General features: G+C 44.1%; 1 protein-coding gene across 15 annotated transcripts in view; it reads right to left on the bottom strand.

Annotated features, from left to right (window-relative positions):
- The window catches only part of APBB2 (amyloid beta precursor protein binding family B member 2), a 335778-nt gene that overhangs the window by 52246 nt on the left and 261630 nt on the right, over positions 1-21902 (bottom strand). For all 15 annotated transcript variants that reach the window (XM_019751904.3, XM_019751912.3, XM_019751900.3 and 12 more), the window contains 2 exons: positions 14577-14723; positions 11525-11652 (listed from right to left, as the gene is read on the bottom strand). In XM_019751904.3, coding sequence (XP_019607463.2) covers positions 11525-11652; positions 14577-14723 — 275 coding nt within the window. The remainder of the gene's footprint in view (positions 1-11524; positions 11653-14576; positions 14724-21902) is intronic.

Below are 21902 nucleotides of genomic sequence, written 5' to 3'. Positions count from 1 at the left end.
CCTTGAGGTTCTTGGTGACTCTTGAAAGCACATGTGCTTCCTCGTGGCTTGGTTATCAGTTCTGGAAGATTCTCAGTTTTCTACATTCTTTTGAATTGGCTTTGGTGTCCTGATGGTTCTCTCAATAATGAGTTAAAGAAATCTTTGACATGTTACTCACTATACATTTTTTAAATTATACTTTTAAACAGCCTTATTGAGGTATAATTGACATACAATAAACTGCATATATTTAAAATATACAGCTTGATAAGTTTTGACGTGTATATACTTGTGAAACTATCACCACAATCAAGATAGTGAATATATCTATAATTTCCAAAGATTCCTCTTGCCTCTTTACAATCTCTGCCTTCCGTCCCTCCCCAGGTAACTGCTGATCTGCTTTCTGTCAGTATAGATTAGTTTACCTTGCATTTCCTAGAATTTTATATAAATAAAATCATACAGTATATACCCTTTTTATGGGGCGGGGTGCGGTCTGGCTTCTTTCACTCAGCACAATTCTTCTGAGAATCAGCTGTGTTGCATGTATCAATTGCTGATTCCTTTTTACTGATGAGTGGATATCCGTTGCATGGATATACCACAGTGTATTTATATATACACCCGCTGATGGAAAACTGAATTGTGTGTAGCTTTGCTTATTACTGACTGCATATATGAGTCTATTTTCAACTTTTTACAATTCAATTTTGACCTAAGTACTAAGGAGACAGAATCATTAGGGCTGACCCCTCCCTGCATGCAGGGAGGGTAACGGGACCCACTAGTTGTTGAGTTGTGCAGCTGATTGGATGGCAGAGCCGATCAGCAAGAGCTGAACGCATGCATGCATGCGTACGGAAATGAGGGAATGGATGCATGGATCTAGAGCACAGGAGAACGACTAACTTGGACAGTGGGGTTAGATGTGTGGATGTATAAAGATCTCACTCTCAGTTTTGACCATACAGAGTGGAACAGGTTTGTTTTGGCATGCCAGCAGACAGCTGTCCCTAAACTGAGAGCAAATGTAACCTGGGCCTAGGCTAGTCAAGTAGGGGTCATACATACTATGTGACCTTGTGGTATTCGGTTAGGGGAGAACTTTCTTTCAAAAGGCAGCTGAAGTGGACTGCTGAGAGGGTTGCTTGTAGGTTTAGGAATGACTTGTGCCCTCTTATCCTTCTCCCGATCCCCATTGCACTTCTGTCCAAAGGCACGTGGGGTGAAGGCTGCTGAGGGGCTGGAGCCTGGGGGAACTAGATAATTTCAATTTGAACTATTTCACAGATTTGGTAATCCAACAAAGGTTGACTTTAAAAAAAAAAAAATGATCTTGCTGCCTCTGTTGGTGCTGTATGTGAAATGCCTGCAGAACTTAACCCACTGGAATTATTCCCTGTTTAGCTTGCTTCCTGAGACAGACCTAGTTTCAGTGTCCAAATAGAAATATCTGGTTCTCCGAGGGAAAGATTGAGATTGAAATTTTTCTGGCTTTGTTCCCAACAAATGTGCACTCAGGAGTTCACCTTTAAAGGGGTGGCAAGAAAGGATTTAGGGAACAAGAGGCAGGAGCCATGAATGATTTTCCAGTAACAAAGTGACTTTCAGCTCTATCAGGACCTGCCACACCCTGGGCTGGGCAGCTCAGGGCACGGGGCACGAGCCCAGCATGAGGGTGGATCTCCAATGGACCACCGTGCTCTGTGCAGGATAAAAGGAGCCCTGGAAAATGTAGCTGTAGCCCATCACCAAAAGGCGCAGACTTGGCAAGACAGGGTAGGTGACTGGGCATAGAGAGAAGCACAAGGCATTGTCAGCAGAGAGAAAGGCAGCCACATCTGGTTAGCTTTTTAGTCGCCACCCTCCGTCCCCATTACTCACGAGTTTGTGCACCATGTCTGTACATCCTGTACCCAGGCCTCCCCCACCCCACTTTCCTTTAGAGCCTATAATTGTGCACCTCTACCCCAACCCGCTCCACTCCAGTACTTTCCAACACTTCTCCCCCTTTGGCAAGTTTCTGGTGTAAAATATCTGAATTTTCTAGATTTTATTTCTCTTACTCCTTCTCTCACTCCCTCCAACTTCTCTAGATATGCGAATGGTGCTAGATCCGGTCTGTCACCCACTCTGTGTTCCTTTATTTATAGTCTAAATGAGTCTTTCTGGGTTGAGCCAGATTTACAGTTTTCATTTTGAGACAGATTTATTCTTCTCATTTTAAATGAACTATTGGCTCCCTTATTTTCATTTGGCCCAAAGTCTGATTTGGTGACTCTGCTCCCGGGACTTTTACCCTCAGAAATTGGGTCCTTGCTTGAGGAGCCTGACTTTAATATCTTAATTTGTGTTTTTCATTCCCTTTCTCTTCTTCCCTTTTCTAAAGAGCAGTTCCCCAAGGTACTCTTTGGGGAATAGTCTAGAAGAAAAGAATTTCCAATTGAAGTTATAAGAAAGAAACATGAGACAAGGCGCCTGCCCTCAAAGGTTGTGCCCTGCTAAGAGGTAGGGCAGGGAATGTAAGCCGATTGTCTTCTTGCCTAAGGAGAGGGGCCAGTGAGTGGGAGGAGAGCAGAAACATGGGAAGCTGATGCAGCTCACGCTGACACATTTATGTCATCAGCAGGAAGCCACAGAACCCGAGTGACTAGACTGAAGACTCATCATAGAATAATTTTCATAAATTCTCACTTTTCTCCATTAAAAAATAACTCTTCCAAACACAATTCATTCCAAGGATTTAATTCATAGCGGTGACACTTAAACACCAAGTCTGGCTTTAAAAGATGGTTAGAAAAATGCAAAGCTATTTTTTGGGAGATGGGTTGGGGGCTCTAAATATCAACACTAGCCTTTAAGAGATAGCAACACATCAGTCAAGACTCACAAGGAACGAATACTGGACAATTTTTAGATGTTTAAAGTCAAAGACAGAATAATGCCAATCTCCCATATATTTACATTTCTCCCAAGTTTTAATAATACAGGCAACCCCCGTATAACACAGCACGTCTATAACACGGTTCGAGAATTGTGGAAAACCCTTGTACAACACGGCATCCTAGAACACGGTTTCACTCTAACATGGTTTGAGAATTAGAGAAATCCTCAAACAACATGGAGCGTAATAAGAGCTTTTAAGAGCAAAAATATCTTGTTCAAAATTAGGGAAATCCCCAAACAACATGGAACATAATAAGAGCTTCTAAGAGCAAAAATAACTCATTTGAAAATTTCCATTTGAGCGTGGATGTTATATCAGATTTGACTGCAGAATTTTAAAATTTATTAGAATTTTAAACCCATTTTGTTTGTGGAGTATTAAGTACATAAGAAAATGCCCTTGGTTAATGGTGCTTAGTAGTGATGACAAATAAAACATTATTTAATACATATTAATGTTATACTTTTGATGAAAATTGCTTTAATAAAGATACTTCTCTTAATTATAAAAATATAATAGTATGTTTTAAAAATTTTTCAAACCTAACCCCCTTTTTTGTACTAGTTCTTTGTTTCACATTACACGGATTCACGTTACACGGCATTTTTAGGAACCTAACAACCGTGTTATACGGGGGGTTATGTTACGGTTGACCCAGGGCAATATCTCAAGAAAATATTACTAACTTCATAAAAATAGTCCCACTGAGGACAATGCATGACCCTTCTACCCAAGCACCTCCACATCTCTGCCTTCTGAGTGATGATCCCCGCTGCAGATGTAGAGGTTGGGACACTAAGTGTCCCCAACATCAGTGCAAGGAAAGAACCATGATTAAAAGCAAATGCTGGGATTCTTACTCCAGCATTCCTTCTGTTGACCAATTCTAGCTCTCAAAAACCTGACATAATTGGACCTGATATAACTCCTTGAGGTCCACCTGATGTTCTCAAATCTGTCTTCTTCAGTGACCAACTGATATTATAATAAGAATTATGTATTTGGTTTTTCAGTCTCACCTCAGACTTTCAGAGAAGGGAGAGGGCTTGAGGTAGAGCTAACCACCAATGGTCAATGATTTCACCAACCATGCCTATGTAATGGAACCTCCATAAAACCCCTGAACAACAAGGTTGGGAGAGCGAGATGGAACTTGTTCAGGGGTCAGCAACAGAATTCCCTGCTGTCTCTCTCTTGACATGGCATCCTCGAGCCTCCACACTTCACTGGCTGGTGCTAAAACTTGCTTACGAGAAGTGCTGGACTATGCGCTGAATCAGTTAGCAAAACGGATGACGTGCTCTTCAGAAGACATTGTCATCTTCATATATTCACCCACAGGGACAGCCTCACTATGAAAGAGCTGCTTGAAAATGTCTCCGCACATTCCTCTGAGGGAAACTTTTCGTGGTCAATTACTTACAATGTCTTTCCTTAAAGGTTATCCTAAGCTGAAAGTATTAGCAAGCATCCCAGCATGATTAATAGAAGGCAAGGAAGCCACTCCTAAAGAGATAAAATATAACTATAGTGTAAGTCAGCAAAATGGTCAAGCAAATCCCGATGCCTCTGCTTATCATGGGGCTGTATTAAAGAGAAATTAACTCCAGAGGTCAAGGTAACAGTGTGGCATAGGGAAAGAATTACAGCTCTTTCCCTGAAGATCTTTCTCCCTGAGGCAAGACAGCACATCCTCTAGATTAAACTTTTATCAGCGGACCTTGGAACACCATCAATCTTCCATTACTGTCTGTCTCAGAGAAGCCTTTGACTAGATGTCATTAGGAAGCTCTCCGTCCTCCGTATGGAGACCTCCCCATCACTCCTGGGAAAAGAAACAGTGGCAAGCAAAAATAGAGATAACTTTCAGGTTAGCTCAAAAACCAAGAGGACTACTATTTCCAAACCCCTGTCACCTAAAACAGAACTGCCCTTTATCTCTGACAGCTTCTACCAATTTAGAAAGGAAGTTTCCTTGGCACAAGGGCTGTTGTGTTACCCGCAGTGTGGTGTTGCTGAACTGAAAGGACAACCACACTCACTCGCTTGCTCAAAAAAGCAGCTTTCTGGAATACCTTCCCTATGGCAGATGCTCTCTGCACTGTGGCTAAGTGGCTGCCTCTCTCGATGCTAATTCAGCTAAAAGGTCAGCCAGGGAGCGTACAGGCAGGAGACAGAAACCATGCTGGTTACTTGAACAGAGAGGAAATCATTTACATAATCCTAACTAGGAAACTTAAATGGCCAAAAGGGGACATGGAGAGGTTATCACCAAGGCAGCAATGGTGAACTGGGGCTGTGACCTAAAGGGTTGAGAGAACAAAGGGCAGAGGTGGGAATTATTGAAACTTAGAAGGGTGAAGGTGGAGCCCTAGGGAGCAAAACCCCTGACACTGAGGAGGAGGCCCTGCTTGGCAGGTACTGGGATTTCTAGGCTTGAAGGAAGAGCCCCAAGGGCCGAGGACCCAGACTTCTAAAGAGAGCATGTTAGTTGGTGGTGCTGGTGGCTTTGAAGAACGGGCGTCATGAAGAAGCTTTTCCAAGATGCTCTCATAGAAACAGGAAGTACGTTTCTTCTTCCTCCTCCAGTCTTGCAACCTGCTTCTAGTCACAGCCCAACCGGCAGCAAACTAGAGAAGAAGAAAGGTGTTTTGCAGAGTCCCAGCCCCAGCCTCACAAAGCAGAGCTCAGAAAGGTGGGTTTGGAGCTGAGATACAACAGCTTAATAACTGGCTCCATTTCCCAGAGTCCTTAGCAGCTGTGTGTGGCCAACAGGATGTGAACAGAATGTGAGGTATGCAAGTTCCAGGTGGCCTTCGATGCAGAAACAAGTTCCTCGGTTTGGTCAGATTAGGATGACACTGGAAGGATGGCAGAACAACCATCTAGAAGGACTGAGGCTGTGTGGCACAGAGCTGTCCCCGCAGACAGCACTGCTCGTTGCAGATGGCCACAGGAGAAGTGATCTCTATTATTTTAGCCAGTGGACTTGGTGCAGCAGCCTGACCAGTACCCTGTTTAATACACAAAGGGTAGCTCTAGGATCAGTAGCAGGGCGGAACAGTGCTTACACATACCCCAGCAATGTTAGCAGAACGGAGACGCAGGTGGGAAAGGAGGCAAAGGGTCAGAAAGACTTGCCCTTTCCGCAATGACTTCCTACAGCAGCCACATGATCACCTAATTCTATTCTGAATGCGTTATTGCTCTACTGCTCTTTCTGTGAAGAGCCAGTCATACTGACTGGGTCCCCCATATCTGTATTCCTTTTTGATTTTTCTTTTTTCAAACAACCCACTAAAGATGTAAAGCCATTCTTAGCTCGGGGCCACAGTTTGTCATCCTCCGCTTTCAATTCATACCTGTGTCTTACCTCCTCAATTAAGAAGCCAGATTCCTAAAGACAGGGACCAGGCCACAGAGCCCCGCCCCCCTGTTGACCTCAGGCTAGTTTAGACTATCCATCGCCTCTTGTCAGCGGCCTATTTAGACAGAGGAAAATAGCAGGAGTTTGTTTTTTTACCCTGCCACAACTAGACGGGTCATCTAAGGTAAATCACCCTCTTCTGTCCTCAGCTCCCTAATCTCTAAAATAGAGGTTGAAAGACATCGGTGCCTAAGCCACTTTTTAAATTTAAAACCCCATGAGTTAAAGTTTTGTATATTTTAACGAATTAACTCCAGTATTTTCTCCCCCTCCTCCCCCCCACCCCCCAAATTAAGCAGTGTTCTCAAAAGAAATCAAAACAAAATAACATTGGCAGGAAAACAAAAGCCTGAACTATGTGTGGCAAGATTATTCTAAAACAACTTAAACCAGGGTCTTGCGGAAAAAAACAGTTGGGAATATCCTAGTAGAAGAGAATAGAAAAAAAAATTCAGTACACTTGAGACTTACTATATTTTTTAGGTAAAAATTCCCTGAGATGTTAACCAGATGAAACAATTAAGTCAAAGATAAACTCACTTGGAAATTTATGAATAATCTACCAAATGGTAAGATATTACTAAAAATTGTTCATCAAAACCAGAAAAGAGATGTATAAAACAGTTTCTAGGAAGGAAGTTTTTGCTATACAAACTATAAGCATAAAAGCATAGATAATATCACAGGGTCAACGTTTAATCTGCCTAAGAAAGTACCTTTAATAATATTGAATGTCAAGTGCAACTAAAGAAAAAGCACTTTTTATAAAGCACCTGTGCACAATGTTGTGATGGCTGCTATTAATCATGAAGGCATTTTATTTTCATTAGAGCAGGCCTGATGGGGTCTCCACTTATAATGGTTGTTTATTAAAAGTAATTCCAACTTTTCTTAAAAATAGTAACCTAGTGTTGCCACTAATTTAATGAGTCGACTGATGGGAGCAACATTTGCTAAAGTGTGATCCATATGACAGCATTTCCATGAAAAGGGTTCCAGTGCACCCAAGGGGGTCCAGAGTAGAGGAGCCTGCCGCGCTTTGTTTAACTCAGTTTCCCAGCTGGCCCTAAACCCTTTTTCTTTTCTCAGGAAAAGTCCTATGAACATCTTACCTGATCAGTGTTCCATGGTATAATATATATTGTATGGAAGCCGCTTGGCAAAATCCCACTTATGAAGTCTGAAATGCTCTGACTATACTATCCACCCACTTTTCTTTCTCATGGGAAACTGGGGGGATTAGCACACTCTACCACCTGTTGGCAGCACACACAAGGATCTGTATGTCCAGAAGATGGACCGTTATCTGCAAGGGGAGAGGAGAGTCCCTGTGAAAAGTCCTCTATGCTCAGAAATTACGTTGTTTGCTTCAAATTCCTCTATAAAAGAACACAGAGAAAGCTCTTCCCAGGGCCCCAACAAATAAAAAGAGAGCTGCGGCCAGGAATCAGCATGGGCCCCTGAAATCCCTCCCACCCCAGCCTTGGAAAGGCAGGCCCACAGAGACTGGATGAGAGGTGGCACTGTGCCCTAATCACTAGGGGCAAAATGCCAGTTCGAAGGCCCAGAGCCCTTCACACCCAGACGGATGACCTCCTTCACACAAGGGCAGCTCAATCTGGGCGCCCCCCCCATGCTGCCTATGACTGGAAATACAAGGCTCATGAAACCCCTTTCACCAATCTCCATGTCTGGGAGCCTTCGCGGGGATCTCACGGTGATCAAAAGGAATCAAACTACAGAACAGCCCAGAGAGCGGAGGTAGCCCTCCCTTTGCCCGGCAATAATGCAAATGTGATCCAAGGCAAATGTGATCCAAGAAACTTCAACGGCAGGCATGACTCTCAGGAACAAGACAGAAACTTCAGCCCCATCAGGCCACAAGCAGCATCCCCCAGAGAATCAACATGTCATGTGACTGCGACTCCTTTATAATAGGCGGTTTCTCCAAATCAAACTTAGGGATCAGTGGGGGGTGCCACAGTCATCACCTCCTCACCCAAGGGAAACATACTCCATAAGGAATTTCTCCAGAGCAAATCAAAACCACTTGAAAGCCTTAAGAAAACGCTAAACCAAAATAACTGTAAATTCTAACATTACATGGCTTAGTGAAGCACTCTGAATTTCAAGAAAGACTTTTGTGCCCTTCAAGCCGCTGGTTTACACACATTTCTTCTTCATTTTAACCACATCAAGAAATTCCCTACGAGATTCCATTTTCTCAGCAAGGAAAGTTACAAAACAGAATGTGAAATAGGCTCGTGTTCATAAGCAAAATGAAACGCTTTTATGTTTTATTCATGCAAAGTGAAAACCCCTTTCCGTTGCAGCTTTGCAAATTGAATTTGCTCTTGTAAATTGCTGTAAAAAAAAAAAAAAAAAAAGAATCAAAAGCAAAAGCAAGTTGAAAAAAAAAAAAACAGCAGGCATACAAAGGCCCCTTCTTCTAGGGAATAAAAACTCAGGGGACCAACCATCACATGAGATTGCTGAGGTCCTGACAGCTGATGTGGAGCCCTGAGTGAATTTCTAAATTACACCTATCTGCTAACACTGAGTAAGAATAAGAAGTGATTTAAAAAAACATGGGTAACCAAGTCCACGTTTCAAAAACATAACCAAGGCAATGTAACCTAATTTACACTGGTCTCATTGCGGGGGTGGAAGTGGGGGGAGCGCGGGGGGGGGGGGCTCTTCCTGCTTTGTAGGACAACTGAACTCAGTGTCTGGAACAGCCTCTTATCCTCTGTATCAAATAATAAACTGTTCTTGAAACCTCCCTGAGGACTGGCCCCTCCCATATCCTCACCCTGTCTTTGAAAGGAAGCCAAGTAATCAGCTGTATCCACTAACATCCATTGCTTTCACTAATCAAGAGCTAACATTCATTAAGCATTTGCTATGTCCCCATCACTGTGCCAATTACTATACATATACACAGGCATACCCCGTTTCCCCGAAAATAAGACCTATCCGGACCATCAGCTCTAATGTCTTTTGGAGCAGAAATTTTTGACTCTGTATTATATTATATTGTATTGTATTGTATTGTATTGTATTGTATTGTATTGTATTGTATTGTATTGTATTGTATTGTATTGTATTGTATTGTAGTATAGTATAGTATAGTATATTATATTATATTATATTATACCCAGTCTTATAGTAAAATAAGACCCAGGTCTTACATTAATTTTTGCTCCAAAAGACACATTAGAGCTGATGGTCCAACTAGGTCTTATTTTTGGGGAAACATGGTATATTCACATGCCTTGTGGTCTTTATTATGATCCCCATTTCACAGATGAGAAAAACTGAGGCTCACAGCTTGAATAATTTTGTCAGCTGGAGTTTGGGCCATTTTTTTCTCTCTGAACATGTATTGTTTGGCCTCACGTTAGATAGTTGGGAATGGGATGAAATCTCATCAGTGAAATCTGTTCACAGCTTAACTTTAAGACTACCCCAACTAGTTGTGCATGTATAATAATCTTCACGTTGGCTCCAACAAACTTGGAAAACAGGAACCAGGGAAGGATCAAGCATCTTATTACACCTTTCCATCAAAGCTAAACATTTTTAATGAGAGCAAACATCATCAGGTATTTTTCTTGTAAGATTAATCAATTCATGTCAATGCACCAACTCCAGTTCTGCCAAGCAAGTGAATGACAGGTGTGTACACATAATCTACCCACTTATTTTCCCCAAAGCACCTGTCCCAGCTGTCACCATTCATCACTCTATTACAAAAGCTCAAAGACACCACTGTGCTCCCAGAAAGGTTTAACAAATCAGTAGTCAGCTCTCTTGTGCAGACCATCACGCGAGTCTGATGCCAGCAAAAATTCTTGTTCTTTGACTGAAGAATGTTTAACCATTTTGCTTTCTGGCTTAGGACTTGGAACTGAATCAAAAGACTATCAATGCCCAGCCTTGGTAGACAAAGGCTGGGATAAGCCAAGGCAGAGCCCTCTAGAGAGGACCACCAACCCAATAAACCAGAAAGCCCAAGAGTGGAACCGAGAGGGTCATCTCTGTCTCCGGGATTTGCACCCACCTCTGCAATGCTCTTGTCCATTCTCAACAAAGTAGTAACTAATCATCCTATAGCTCATCCCTAAATGCTAGGGCATCCTCAGGTACCTTGAGAGATGCCAAAGATTAACTATACAGTTGGCCCTTGAGCAGGGTGGGAGTTAGGGGCACCGAACACCCGAGCAGTTGAAAATCCACTTATAATAAAAGCTGGCCCTCACATACTCAGATTCCCAACCGCAGGTAGAAAATATAGTTGACCCTTGAACAACACAGGTTTAAACTGCTGGAGGCCACTTATATGCAAACCCATGTAGTTCAGAGCTGCGCTGTTCAAGGGTCAACTGTAATTTAAGAGTTAAATGCCTTTACTGTAGCCAAATTACTTAACAATGGCATCCAAGTGTAATGTCTCTGATAACTGCCACTTTTTTAGTTAGAATATGGATTTGAAAATCAGAACTTCCTTGTTTCCAGTCATCCTGGAGAAGAGAAAATTCACAACACATCTAAGTAAGAAACTCTTCTATAAATAACAAATGTTCAGTATCATTTCAGAAAAATTCTACATTGAATGAAATTTTGATATGACCAGATGTTTCAAGCGTTAAAAAAAATTTAGCCAACTTCAAACCCCAACAGTTCCTGATTAGGACACGATGATCTAAAGCTTGTGATGGAAGGTTGTAAACCTGTCCCTGCACACAAGCCCTCTAAGAAGAAAATACCAACAGGAGGGTGCCTGAAATGGTGGAAGCTGGACTGAATGAAATGGGGGATTAAAGCAGACTGCAGAGAAGTGGGGGAAAGGCGGGGATTCAGAGAACCTGGGTGAATTGGGAACTTAGACGAATGAAGATGAACAGGAGGAGAAAAATGCAGAACTTGAAGGCAGGATCCAGAGTTGACAAAAAGCTTCACCAAGGTGCAGAAACCAGGAAGGGAAGTAGCACGGAAAGTTTGTGAGGTGGGGAAACAGAGATAGGCTTTAACTTTTTACATTTCTGAAGAGGGTCTCCGGTCAAGTTGCATATTCAGTGAAGTGCAGTAACTAACAGCAAGACCACACTTTGGTATTAAGCTCAAACTGGTGACAAGTGACCGCGCCACGCCGAGGCACTCACCGGCCGTTGTCGCGGCCCACGCCCCACACGCGGATGCTCACGATGGGCTGCGCGTGGAGCACAGAGCGGTCCATGGGGTCCACCAGGCTGAGCATGTCGTTCTCCAGGATCAGGTACATGTCTTTTCCCTGGATGCAATGAGAAGACACGTTATCTTCCTCATGAAGCTAAACGTCCTCATGTGGTGGCTACCTAGGAATGTCGCTTCCACGATCCAAAGAAGCCACCGCTGGGTCTATAATTTGTTTTCCTGCGAGAGAAGCATCGTCTCCTAAGATATTCATACATCATGTTCCCCTCACATGCCCAATTTCTCTCTCCCTCTCCACGGCCTCAGAAATGTGTCCCTAGCCTGCTTTCTAGCTGGCTCTTATTTTTAATTATTTACACTTCTGGATCTTTAAGGAAAAAAAGACTCATGGCAGGTTCTATGGAGAATCTGGTGTTTTACTCATTCCATGCCCAGCATTTTCTCATCACTCCTCTCTCCCCCTTCCTTCCCCTCTGGACAGACCTCACCAGGCATCTCCTGGACAGCCTCCCCACACCCACAATGATGTCCCTCTCTTCTCCACTTTTACGCCACTTCATATCTGTGTGATGTGGCTGGCAAATAGTGGACACCGCTCAGTGATACTTCTCAGTACCACCACAGCTAACCTTTATACGACTTTATCACATCTCAGATATTGTGGCACATGCTTAAATTAAGGTACCTTGGCTCATGAACTCTCCAACTTGCCCCGAGACCTTGGTTTGTTATGATTTCCAATTAGCAGATGGGGAAATGAACTCTTAAAGGTTCACTAACTTGTTCAAGGTCTGACACAGAACCTGTGATGGCTTCAGCTACATGGATGTTGTGTTAATACCAACGTACTAGGAGGCTAAGGTTTCTCATCTCTTGTATCACTAGTCAGGTTTTGGGTCTTCTGTCTCCCCAAATATGTTGGCTCTTTGAGGGCAGAAATGCTGGACTATTCAACTTTATTCCCCTTGCAATTCCTCAGGCATAATTTTAAGAAATTATGAAACTTTTCTGCATAACTGAAAGACCGCGTCTCCTGAAGGTCACGGTCAACCCAGATGCTGTATTCTTGAAGTTAAGGCAGGCTAACTGGGTGGGTCTTGAAATCCCAAAGCAGGACACATAAATTACTCTGTGGTCTGGTTTTGAGAATGATATTTTAGGTTCCTATCCAAGGTTCTCAGAGTGGACACAAACTCTGCTGCTCAGGTGGCAGACATGGGTTTTCAGCACCTCTGCTGGCCAGAGCTTACGCTGAGAGTCTACTGCTGAGATCCAGGACTATCTGAAATTTTCCCAAAGGGTAGGGAAGCCATTTCAAGATGAGAACCCTGACAGAAAACTCAGCTTGTGCAGACTGTTGTACTGCAGACTCCACAGAGCCTGGAGCACCAAACTGCCCATCACCTCAGACCTGTGGAGCCCCCACCTGTCTGGTGGGGAACTGCAGCTCATTCTACTTGCTGAGGACACTTCAAGGTCACAGCTGTGTCCAGACCTTGGGCCAAGAACCAATTCTTAATTAACCAGTTTGCAGACTAACCATGATTGAGTTGCAGGTCCTGGAGAAATTCAGATAGGCTTTAACTTTTTACATTTCTGAAGAGGGTCTCCAGTCAAGTTGCATAATTTCCGACAGGGAGAAACCCAGCACCTCACAGAAGCTGGGTAACTGGTCAGTAGCTGAGCAATGGTTGGCAGAGCCAGGAAAAGGAGCCAAGCTACAGAGGTGGGCTGCAGTCCCCCACCCATCCTTCCATTAAAGGCTGGACTGCTTTCCTCCTTAGTGGAGAGCTGCCATGCAGTGGTCAGGAGCTGTGATCACAGAGCCATGGAGAGCTGGGAACCAGAGAGTGGGCCCCCTGGGGCCAACCAGTTGATGTGCTTTGGGATAACTGAGAGCTATCTGAGGAGTTTTGGTACCTTGTTCTTCTCCTCTCTGCGCCTTCCCACCAGGAATCAAGCACTGACTATAGCCTAAAGGAGATGTTAGTCCAGACCCACTAGTGAGTGGCTCTCTGTCCAACTCCTACCTAGTAATCCCCCTGCCCCCTCCCCACCCACCTTCTGTGCAGCTGCTTCATGGCAAACACCTCGCAGGTACAATCAGACTCGGAAAGGTTTGTTTGGGCTAACGTTCTCACCTGAGATGTTAAACATGCTTTGTAAGATGTGACCCATAGCAAGGTCAAGTTCCCCCTCCCTGAGTGGGTAACGCACTTCCTTTGGGCTGGTTCATCTTAGAAACCACACCTGGTCCTCCCATAGGCAGCAGAGGCTCCGTTCACTGGAGAGGGATGGAGCGGAACAGATTCACGCAGCAAGCACTGTTCCAAGGCACTCCCAAGACGCTTGTGCTGCAGGTCGCAGAGCATGCTAGGAATGTGGTTTCTCCCGTGTCATGTGATTTTTGTACAAATTTGGTATTTTAACGTTCCTTTCCTGTCGGAAATTATCTCAACTCACATTTCAAAACGGAATCACTTTATTCAAAGTGAGAAAGACTACAAACATATTGATTCCAAAATGCATGCATGGTGTTGATTTTCAGATTGTAAATAAAGAAGAATGTGTAATAAAAGGATAATTTGTCAACTTTTAGAGCAGGGGCATCAACATCTTTGTGTGTATATGTTGGGGTCACATTTCCCTTTGAGGATATGCTATGAGAGAGCCATGGGTCTTCTCGGAAAACTGCTCTTATATCCAGGTACACCCAATTTTGAATGCAAGTTTAAAGGGTTTCTGGGCCCTCAATGGATCCCTGGGGACTTGGGAGTACCAGGTTAGACCCTGTCATTTAGATACTCAGCAACGTTCTCCCAGGGCCCCCCGTTCCCACTGAGACCGTCCTCACTGGGACCTCGAGGTGCTAACATTCATCCTGCCCACGCTACTTGCCTTTATGGGAAAATGCCCCTGATAAACACCTGCAGGGCCCCTCGTCCCACAGAGCTCTGGGCTCTCATGGGCACAGCATAATGTAACCAAATCTGCCATTAATTATTTCCACATGGTACTTACCTCGCCCCATATGCCGACTGTATCCCGGATGTCATTTTTGCAGTAAGAGAGCTGCCTGATGCAGTTGTTGACAGCAACACTACTCTTCCCAGGGGCGAGGTCCTCCTCTGCCATCTCTACCCATCCTAGAGAGCGTACTGCAAAACACTAGAAGACAAAGTCAGAGAACATGCAGTTACTCTTTGGTCACAGGTCAATCTACATCGGTTTACCCTAAAATCTTCTACAAGTCCTTACGTGCTACATAATGTTCAGCCATCAATGTTTACTCATCTAATTCTCTACTCTTGGAAAATTAAATTGACTTTTTTGTGCGATTAGGGATGAATATTAGGGATAAGTATCTTCTTGCCTAACTTTCTGTGTGTGTTCAGGATTTTTTTCTTAGAATAGGTTACTAACAGTAGAATTATAGGGCTAATGGACATAATAGTTTCTAAGCTCTTTTATCTATTAGAATGCAGATTTTCCATAGTAAGAAACGTAGCCCGATGAAATCTGTTACTTGCTAAGCACCGAGACGAAGAGACAATAAGACAGAGAACGAATTAAATCCATGTTAGGCACTTGTTTCTAATAACAATGAAGCAAAATGTATTCTCTAATACCCAGAAATGAAGGAAGACAGGGGTGGGGGGGGGATGTGCTTGTATGCTAACAGGTCTTGGTCCTATTAGCACCAAATCCTGGGGAGCCTACAGAATGAGTGGACTTGTGAGATACCTTAAAGCGCAAGTTCCATTTATTCTATTATCATTTAAAGATATTTTATGTGAGATCGTGTTCCTTGCCTTCCTTTTTGAAGTTCAGTTATTCCATTTTTTTTAAATATAAAAAGTATTACAGTAGTAATTCTCAGTTTTTGAACGTCTCCGTTGACAAACATTTCAGTTTACGAACGCTGTAAATTTTATGGATCTATGGTATCATTAGATAGTGAAATTCATGCTAAATTTGCAGTTTTAGGGGTTGATTTTAAAGATCTGGAACAGATTAATCTATTTTGCGTTACTTTCTATGGGGAAACCGTGCCTCGGTTTTCGAACGTTTCAGAACTCGAACGGTCTTCCGGAATGGATTATGTTAAAAAACCGAGGCACCACTGTATATGCATATTGCAACAAGTAAAAAAATCCAAAGATGTATAAAGAAAGAAATTCCTGTGACACATGAGGGCGATTCAGCTACAGTATCGGCCTTGCTGTTCACTGCCAGGGTTTCCGGGTGGCTGGAACTGGGGCCCCTCATCAGCACCTTTGGCCTGGGGTCACTCTCCAGCTGCACAGAGACCACCTTCCCAGAAAAGGAGGGGCAGACAAGATGCTACCGTGTTTCCCCGAAAATAAGACCTAACTGGAAAATAAACCCTGGCATGATTTTTCAGGATGACATCTCCTAAACATAAGCCCTAATGCGTCTTTTGGAACAAAAATTAATATAAGACCCGGTCTTATTTTCAGGGAAACATGATATCCTCCCATGGCAACCAAGAGGCTGGCTCTTAAAGAGCATCTGGTGAAATTTCCCAAAGTGAACTTCATGATAAAATGAAGAAATGCAGCATATTGTCTCAAAGTGACCACATGCAGTCTAGTTCAACCTTCCCCATCTCAGCCCGCAGACCCAGACGGGGCGCCTCCTTCCCAATTTGCTAACCACACTTTCTGAGGGAGGAAAAAAACACACCAAAATACCAAAGTCAATCTATTTAAGCAACGTGCACGTGGATCCTCACATACCTAGAGGTGCCTGCGTAACCACCTGGAGCAGAACAGCTGCCATAAGCTGATGGTGCATATGGGCTGTTTACAAACACACCAAAAAGAGACGGTTGTCTCTGTGACAACTGCAAAAGCTACTCAGGACCCCGTCTCTCAGGGAGCGGCTCTGGGAGATGCCCTCACCTTTCACATGGCGTGTGTATGTGCAATAGTGCCACTGCTCCAAGGTGAAGAGGACACCTGCCCACAGGCACAAGGGCTGGCTTGTAACCAAGTGAGGGCCGGTCTCTGGTCAGTAGCTGAGATGTTTCTTAGCTGGTATGCCTGCCTCTCTGCAGCTCTGCTTCCTGAGCTCCAGACGAACTGTGTTTCTCCAGGTGGACATGCCAAACATGTCACAGGTGCACAACACAGCACATCTTCCTTGTTCTGGTGAGACCGAAAACTTCATGGGTCTGAGCCCGGAAGTGCCCATTCCTGCTTCCTCCAGGGCGCACTGTGCAACTCACTAATCTCCCTCCCTTGTTGGTTCCCAGCAGAATCCCTAGTCAGTAAAATCATTAGGCCACAACCTACCCCTCACCCTGCCATTTCCATTTTGTTACCTACCAGCTCCATGTCCCCCTCCCACCTCAGAAAAGAAATAGAAACGCTCTGATTTGGAGAACATTTATGTTATCCCAACCTACTTTAATAGCAGAAAACAGGCCCAGCATGGTTTTATCACCTGACCCAGCAAACAAAGCATTCTTCGAATGTCAAAGGTATTAACTCATTTCATCCTCACCTCAGCCCTTTGAGGTCGATAGTAAGTTAACTGTACCCATTTTATAGATGAGGAAAGTGAGTAAAGCACAAGGCTATTAAGTGGTGGACCCAGGATTCACACCCAGGCAGTCTGACTTTGGGGCTCCCACTCCTAACCACTTTGCTTTATGCCTGAGGTTTTACTGGGGGGACAGTGTCAGACGGGGCTCGACCCACAAAAAAAGCTCAAGAACATGGTCAGTAATGTCAGGACAGTTTCGAGTGCATATGGCTCTAGAGTCGAGAACCCGGATTCAGAGCTGAGCTCTCAGAGGTACTGGGATGGTGACCTTGGCCTGGTAATTTACAAAGCTTCATTTTTTTTTCCATTTGTATAAATAGGAACAACAATAGTTACCTCAGAGGGTTCTCACAAGGAGAAAACAATGAAATACAGGTAGAGAACCTAGCGCACAGCAAACACTCAATGAACTCTGGAATGAAAGAGCAAACCAACACAGCACCACAGAAATCTTCCCTGGAGTCATCGAAGGGGAAAATGAAAGGAGCAGAAGATTTGTAATTAGCATGACCAGACATTTCGATGGTCACCAGGATAGCTCTGGTTTATGTTTGTTGTTCTGACAAAATTATCAAGGGCAGCTCCTTTTATTCTCAAGTGTCCCAGTTGGGACAGTAAATTATTAGATCACTCTAGTCAACATCCCAGTGAATTCAGTCTCCATGGAAATAGGCTTGGATGGGATATTGAAATATGCCCAAGTGGAAAGGGGCTCAAAATCCACAGCAGCTGTTTATGAGTAGAGCATCTTGGCGATCCTGGGTGGGAGGGTGAACCCTAAGACACAAGTATAATGTGGGCTGGCCGTATGCCCTTAAAACCAGAAGCCAGGAGCACATTTTTCTCCTTCACTTTCTCTAATTGCCTACTACAGAATCCTACAGCCTATGACTACTCAAAAGAATTTATTAACAATAAGGAAGGTGAAAAAGAATACAGGCTGCTTTTTGTCCCTTAGGTCCAAGAATACGTGGATTTCAAACTAAACCAGCACACTAAAAATCAAGGGTATTTTTCTTGGCTAACTAATGCAAGTGGCTAACTAACCCTACCATAGTACATTAAGTATACTGTTTGTCATGCTGATAAAAAGACCAGAGCCCAAATATATAATTACAATGAATTTAACTAATGTTCCTTATACATTCCTGCTATTGTAATTTAGTTTCTGATCTGAAAAGCTTCACCACCGGTCCATGCGACCAAAGTGAAAGGAAACAGTTGTGTGGGGAATAACCGAGCTCCAAACCTCCACCGGGAGCGAGCTCTGCTTTGTCCCAAAAGCGTGAGCAGCAAAGAGCAACCAGCGCTGTTTCGTGCTGCCCCCGTATGGCCAGGAAGGTTTATAACCACCATCACTTTTTCTTAAACATGGGAACTAATGGTTACTAATCAGCTCTGGGAATAAACACTAGGTTCAGAGTATGGGAAAAGCTCAATATTTAATCAACCTGCCTTTAAAAATAAGTTTTCAACTTTTGAATAAAGACCAACACTTGCACTTTGATTGGCACTCATTCTTCAGTAGCTCTTACCCAAAAAGGCAAAAATGAATAATGGTCCAGGGTATTGACTGGGTCATCAGATGGATCTGGATTCAAGTTATAACTCTGCTATTCACCAGCTGGTGACTTTGGGCATGTCACTTCAGGTCTCTAAGTCTCCGTTTCTTCATCTGTAAAGTGGAATAATAATAGTACCTACACTTTATAGTATTGTTGTGAGGACGAAATGATGCTGGTAAAGTGCTGAGCATAGTGCCTGGTATACAGTAAGAACTCAATAAGTGTTTATTATTATTGATGCATTTTAACTCTTTTCTATGTATGGATTGCAGAGATTTCTCTAGTTTAACAAATTTCAGCCAAAGCTAGCATCGGAGGGGAGGTACAGTAGATCGCGGTATGTGTGAACACACCACCCAGGGGGTTTTATTGAAACATAGAAAACTGGGCCCCACCCCCACAGTTTCTGATTCAGTAGATCGGGGTCGGGGCCGAGAATCTGCATTCTAATCAGCTCCCAAGTGATGCTGAGATTGTCTGTCTGGAGACCACACTTTGAGAAGCACAGCTGTGGACAGACGGCCCCTTTCCTCACCCAAAGTCATGCTGTTCCTAAGACTGGTGCTGAAAGTAAAATCTGGGTTCAGATCCCAGGACTGCCACTTAATATTTGTGACCTAGGACACATTTGTTAACCTCTTTGTGCCTCAGCTTCCTCATCATAAAAAGTAGATACTTCAAACATCAGCCTCACAACAGCCTATCCCGTGTCATGAAGATCAACTGGGCTAAATGGGTTTTCTGCTGTTCCTGTTGTTATGAGCGTAGAGTGGGACCAGGGTCATGGCTGGATTAGAAGGGACACTGCTCTTGGCCTGAGGCTTTCTTCTTCTCAATACTGGAATCAAGTTGTCATATCTGTCTGGAAACAGAGCCCCTGTTTGCAACTTCTATTTGTTGGAGTCCTATTTTAATAGAGATGTCTGCCTGGAGAGAGCCTCTTCCTACAACATGTGTAGAGAGAACACAGTACAGAGCCTTGGTTTCTACGGCCCACAGTCTTGGGTTCAAATTCCTATATACCCATCACTAGGCGCCCAGCCTCCATCTATCTAAGTTTGCTCAGTTGAAGGATGATAATAATTCTAGGCTCACAGAGCTTCCAGGAGATCCAAAGGAAACGAGGAAGGTAAAGTGTCTGGCACATGGTAGGCCCTCAGTAAATGTTCACTTTCTTCTCTTCTCTCTGGCTCCAGGAGACGCTTTCATTTCATTCTCTGCTTTTCCACTGGCCTTTGGCTTTTCCTTCTCCAGCACTTTAAGGAGGGCAAGCAAGCTAGGTGCATGCTGGCAGAAAACTGGGGGGCCTTGTCCCTGGACCATAAGGTAGGGTGGGGTTGGGGGAGGGGAGAGCCAAGGGAGCTGGGGCTATGGGAGCATAGGGTATGACCCTCACCTCTGTGCAGGTGAGCCAGCCTGCACCAGAGAAGATGGTGCTTAAACGAGCGAGTAGCCACAAAGCAGCATATTCAATGCCCAGAAAATGGCCAGTGCTCTGTAACTAATGAGGGCTGTGACAAAAAGGGAAATGATCCTAGAAGCGATAGCAACACTAAATTACAGATATTAAAAAACTTAAAAAGTTCACAGAGAAAAGCTATAGTTCGGTCTAGCATTACAAATGTAATCCTAATTAACACTCATTTATAGGAATTACTTACCATTGAAGCCTAATTACCCTGCAACACAATAACAACTGTGTATTCAAGTCAATAAACATTTATTGAGTGCCTGTTTGTTCCTGGAGACACTGAGAGATGTGTCAGGTACAGCCCCCACTCTCGAGAAGCTTGTGACGGAGTAGGCATGAAACGGAAATCTACAGCTCAGTAACAGGAACTAAGGCGACACTGAGACACACACACATGCTGGGAGCTCATGGAAGGAGTTTTTTAACTCAGAGAGAGGGAGTTAGGGACAGATTCCTGAAGGATGTGGAATCAAGCTGAGCCTTGTAGGATGGATGGATTCATTCATTTAACTAATACTTACTGATGCCTACTATATGCCAGGCACTGGAGACACCTCAATGAACCCAACAAACGCTCTGCTCTGAGTAGTATTTAAAAAACTGGAAGGGCATATTCATCTTGGCTGCCACACCCAAGGTCACACAGCTCCATCGATATGGACCAAAATGAGGGAGGTACAACGGTATGTAAAGGAGGGGAAGCAAGAATAGTGACTTAGAGCTTAGGTTTTCCAGTCACTGACCTGAGGTCAAATCCCAGGTTGGCCACTTACTGGGGGTGTGATCTGAGACGAGTTAATCTGTTTCCTCATCTGTTGCAGTGAGGATAATGGTATGAACCTCCCAGGGTACTGGCACGATTCGTGGGATGGCTTATGCCAAGTAGTGTTATAGGGACTGGCCCAAAGTGGATGGTTGAAAAAAGCTGGCCACTATTTTCTCCAGGCATCTGATCCCTGCCAAATGTGCCAGGATTGGGGAGTGCTGCCAACAGCCAGCCAGTCAATCTTGTCTTGTTTTTCCAACTAGTGAGCAAGAGTCACTAAGGATACACCGTGGGTGGCTGGGGGCAGGGAGAGATACAGGACCTGTAGGGGACCCGGGAGATCCCTGAATGGGCTTCCGGAAGTTCTAAACCTCCTGAAAAAGAAACTAAATTGTGTGTGTGTGTGTGTGCCTATTATGAGAAGAGGGTCCAGGGCTTTCATGACCTCTCCAGGGGCTCTGAGAGAACGAATGAGCACCCGAGTTCTCACTCAGCACGACCTCCTCTCAGGCACATGGATGGGGGAGCGCTTACTTACTAGCATCAGAGCGCTTTTTTGAGATGCGAATGAGGAAAATGGTTAAATGATCAGGAATTTAGGGGAAACAGAAGAAATGGGTATGAAAGGAAAGTGGGGGTGGGGGGAGTGAGAAACAGCCACCCAACCTCTGGGAACAGGCGTGCCGGAATGACTTATAAAGATGAGGGAAGCCAATGACCAGTTTTAATGACCAGGAATTGTTTCTGATGCAATGAAAGCCCCCTCGGTATCACCCCTGACGTTCCAGCAGAAGCCTGTTACAGAGGCGGCCGACTTCATTGGGGGGAAATAAAGGAGACGGGCGCACCCTTCCCTGGGAAGATTCTCAGCAGAGAAAACGCAACAGGCAAAGTCTCAGAGTGGAGAACTACCCAAGTGGTGGAAGTCTACCCAAGAGAAGCATATGCCCCAGGGAAGGGGCTGAGCTCTGAGG

Source organism: Rhinolophus sinicus, chromosome 1 (assembly GCF_057876585.1).
Source record: "Rhinolophus sinicus isolate RSI-liver-muscle chromosome 1, RSI-T2T, whole genome shotgun sequence".
NCBI classification, from domain to species: domain Eukaryota; kingdom Metazoa; phylum Chordata; class Mammalia; order Chiroptera; family Rhinolophidae; genus Rhinolophus; species Rhinolophus sinicus.
This window is presented reverse-complemented; position numbering and strand designations above follow the sequence as displayed.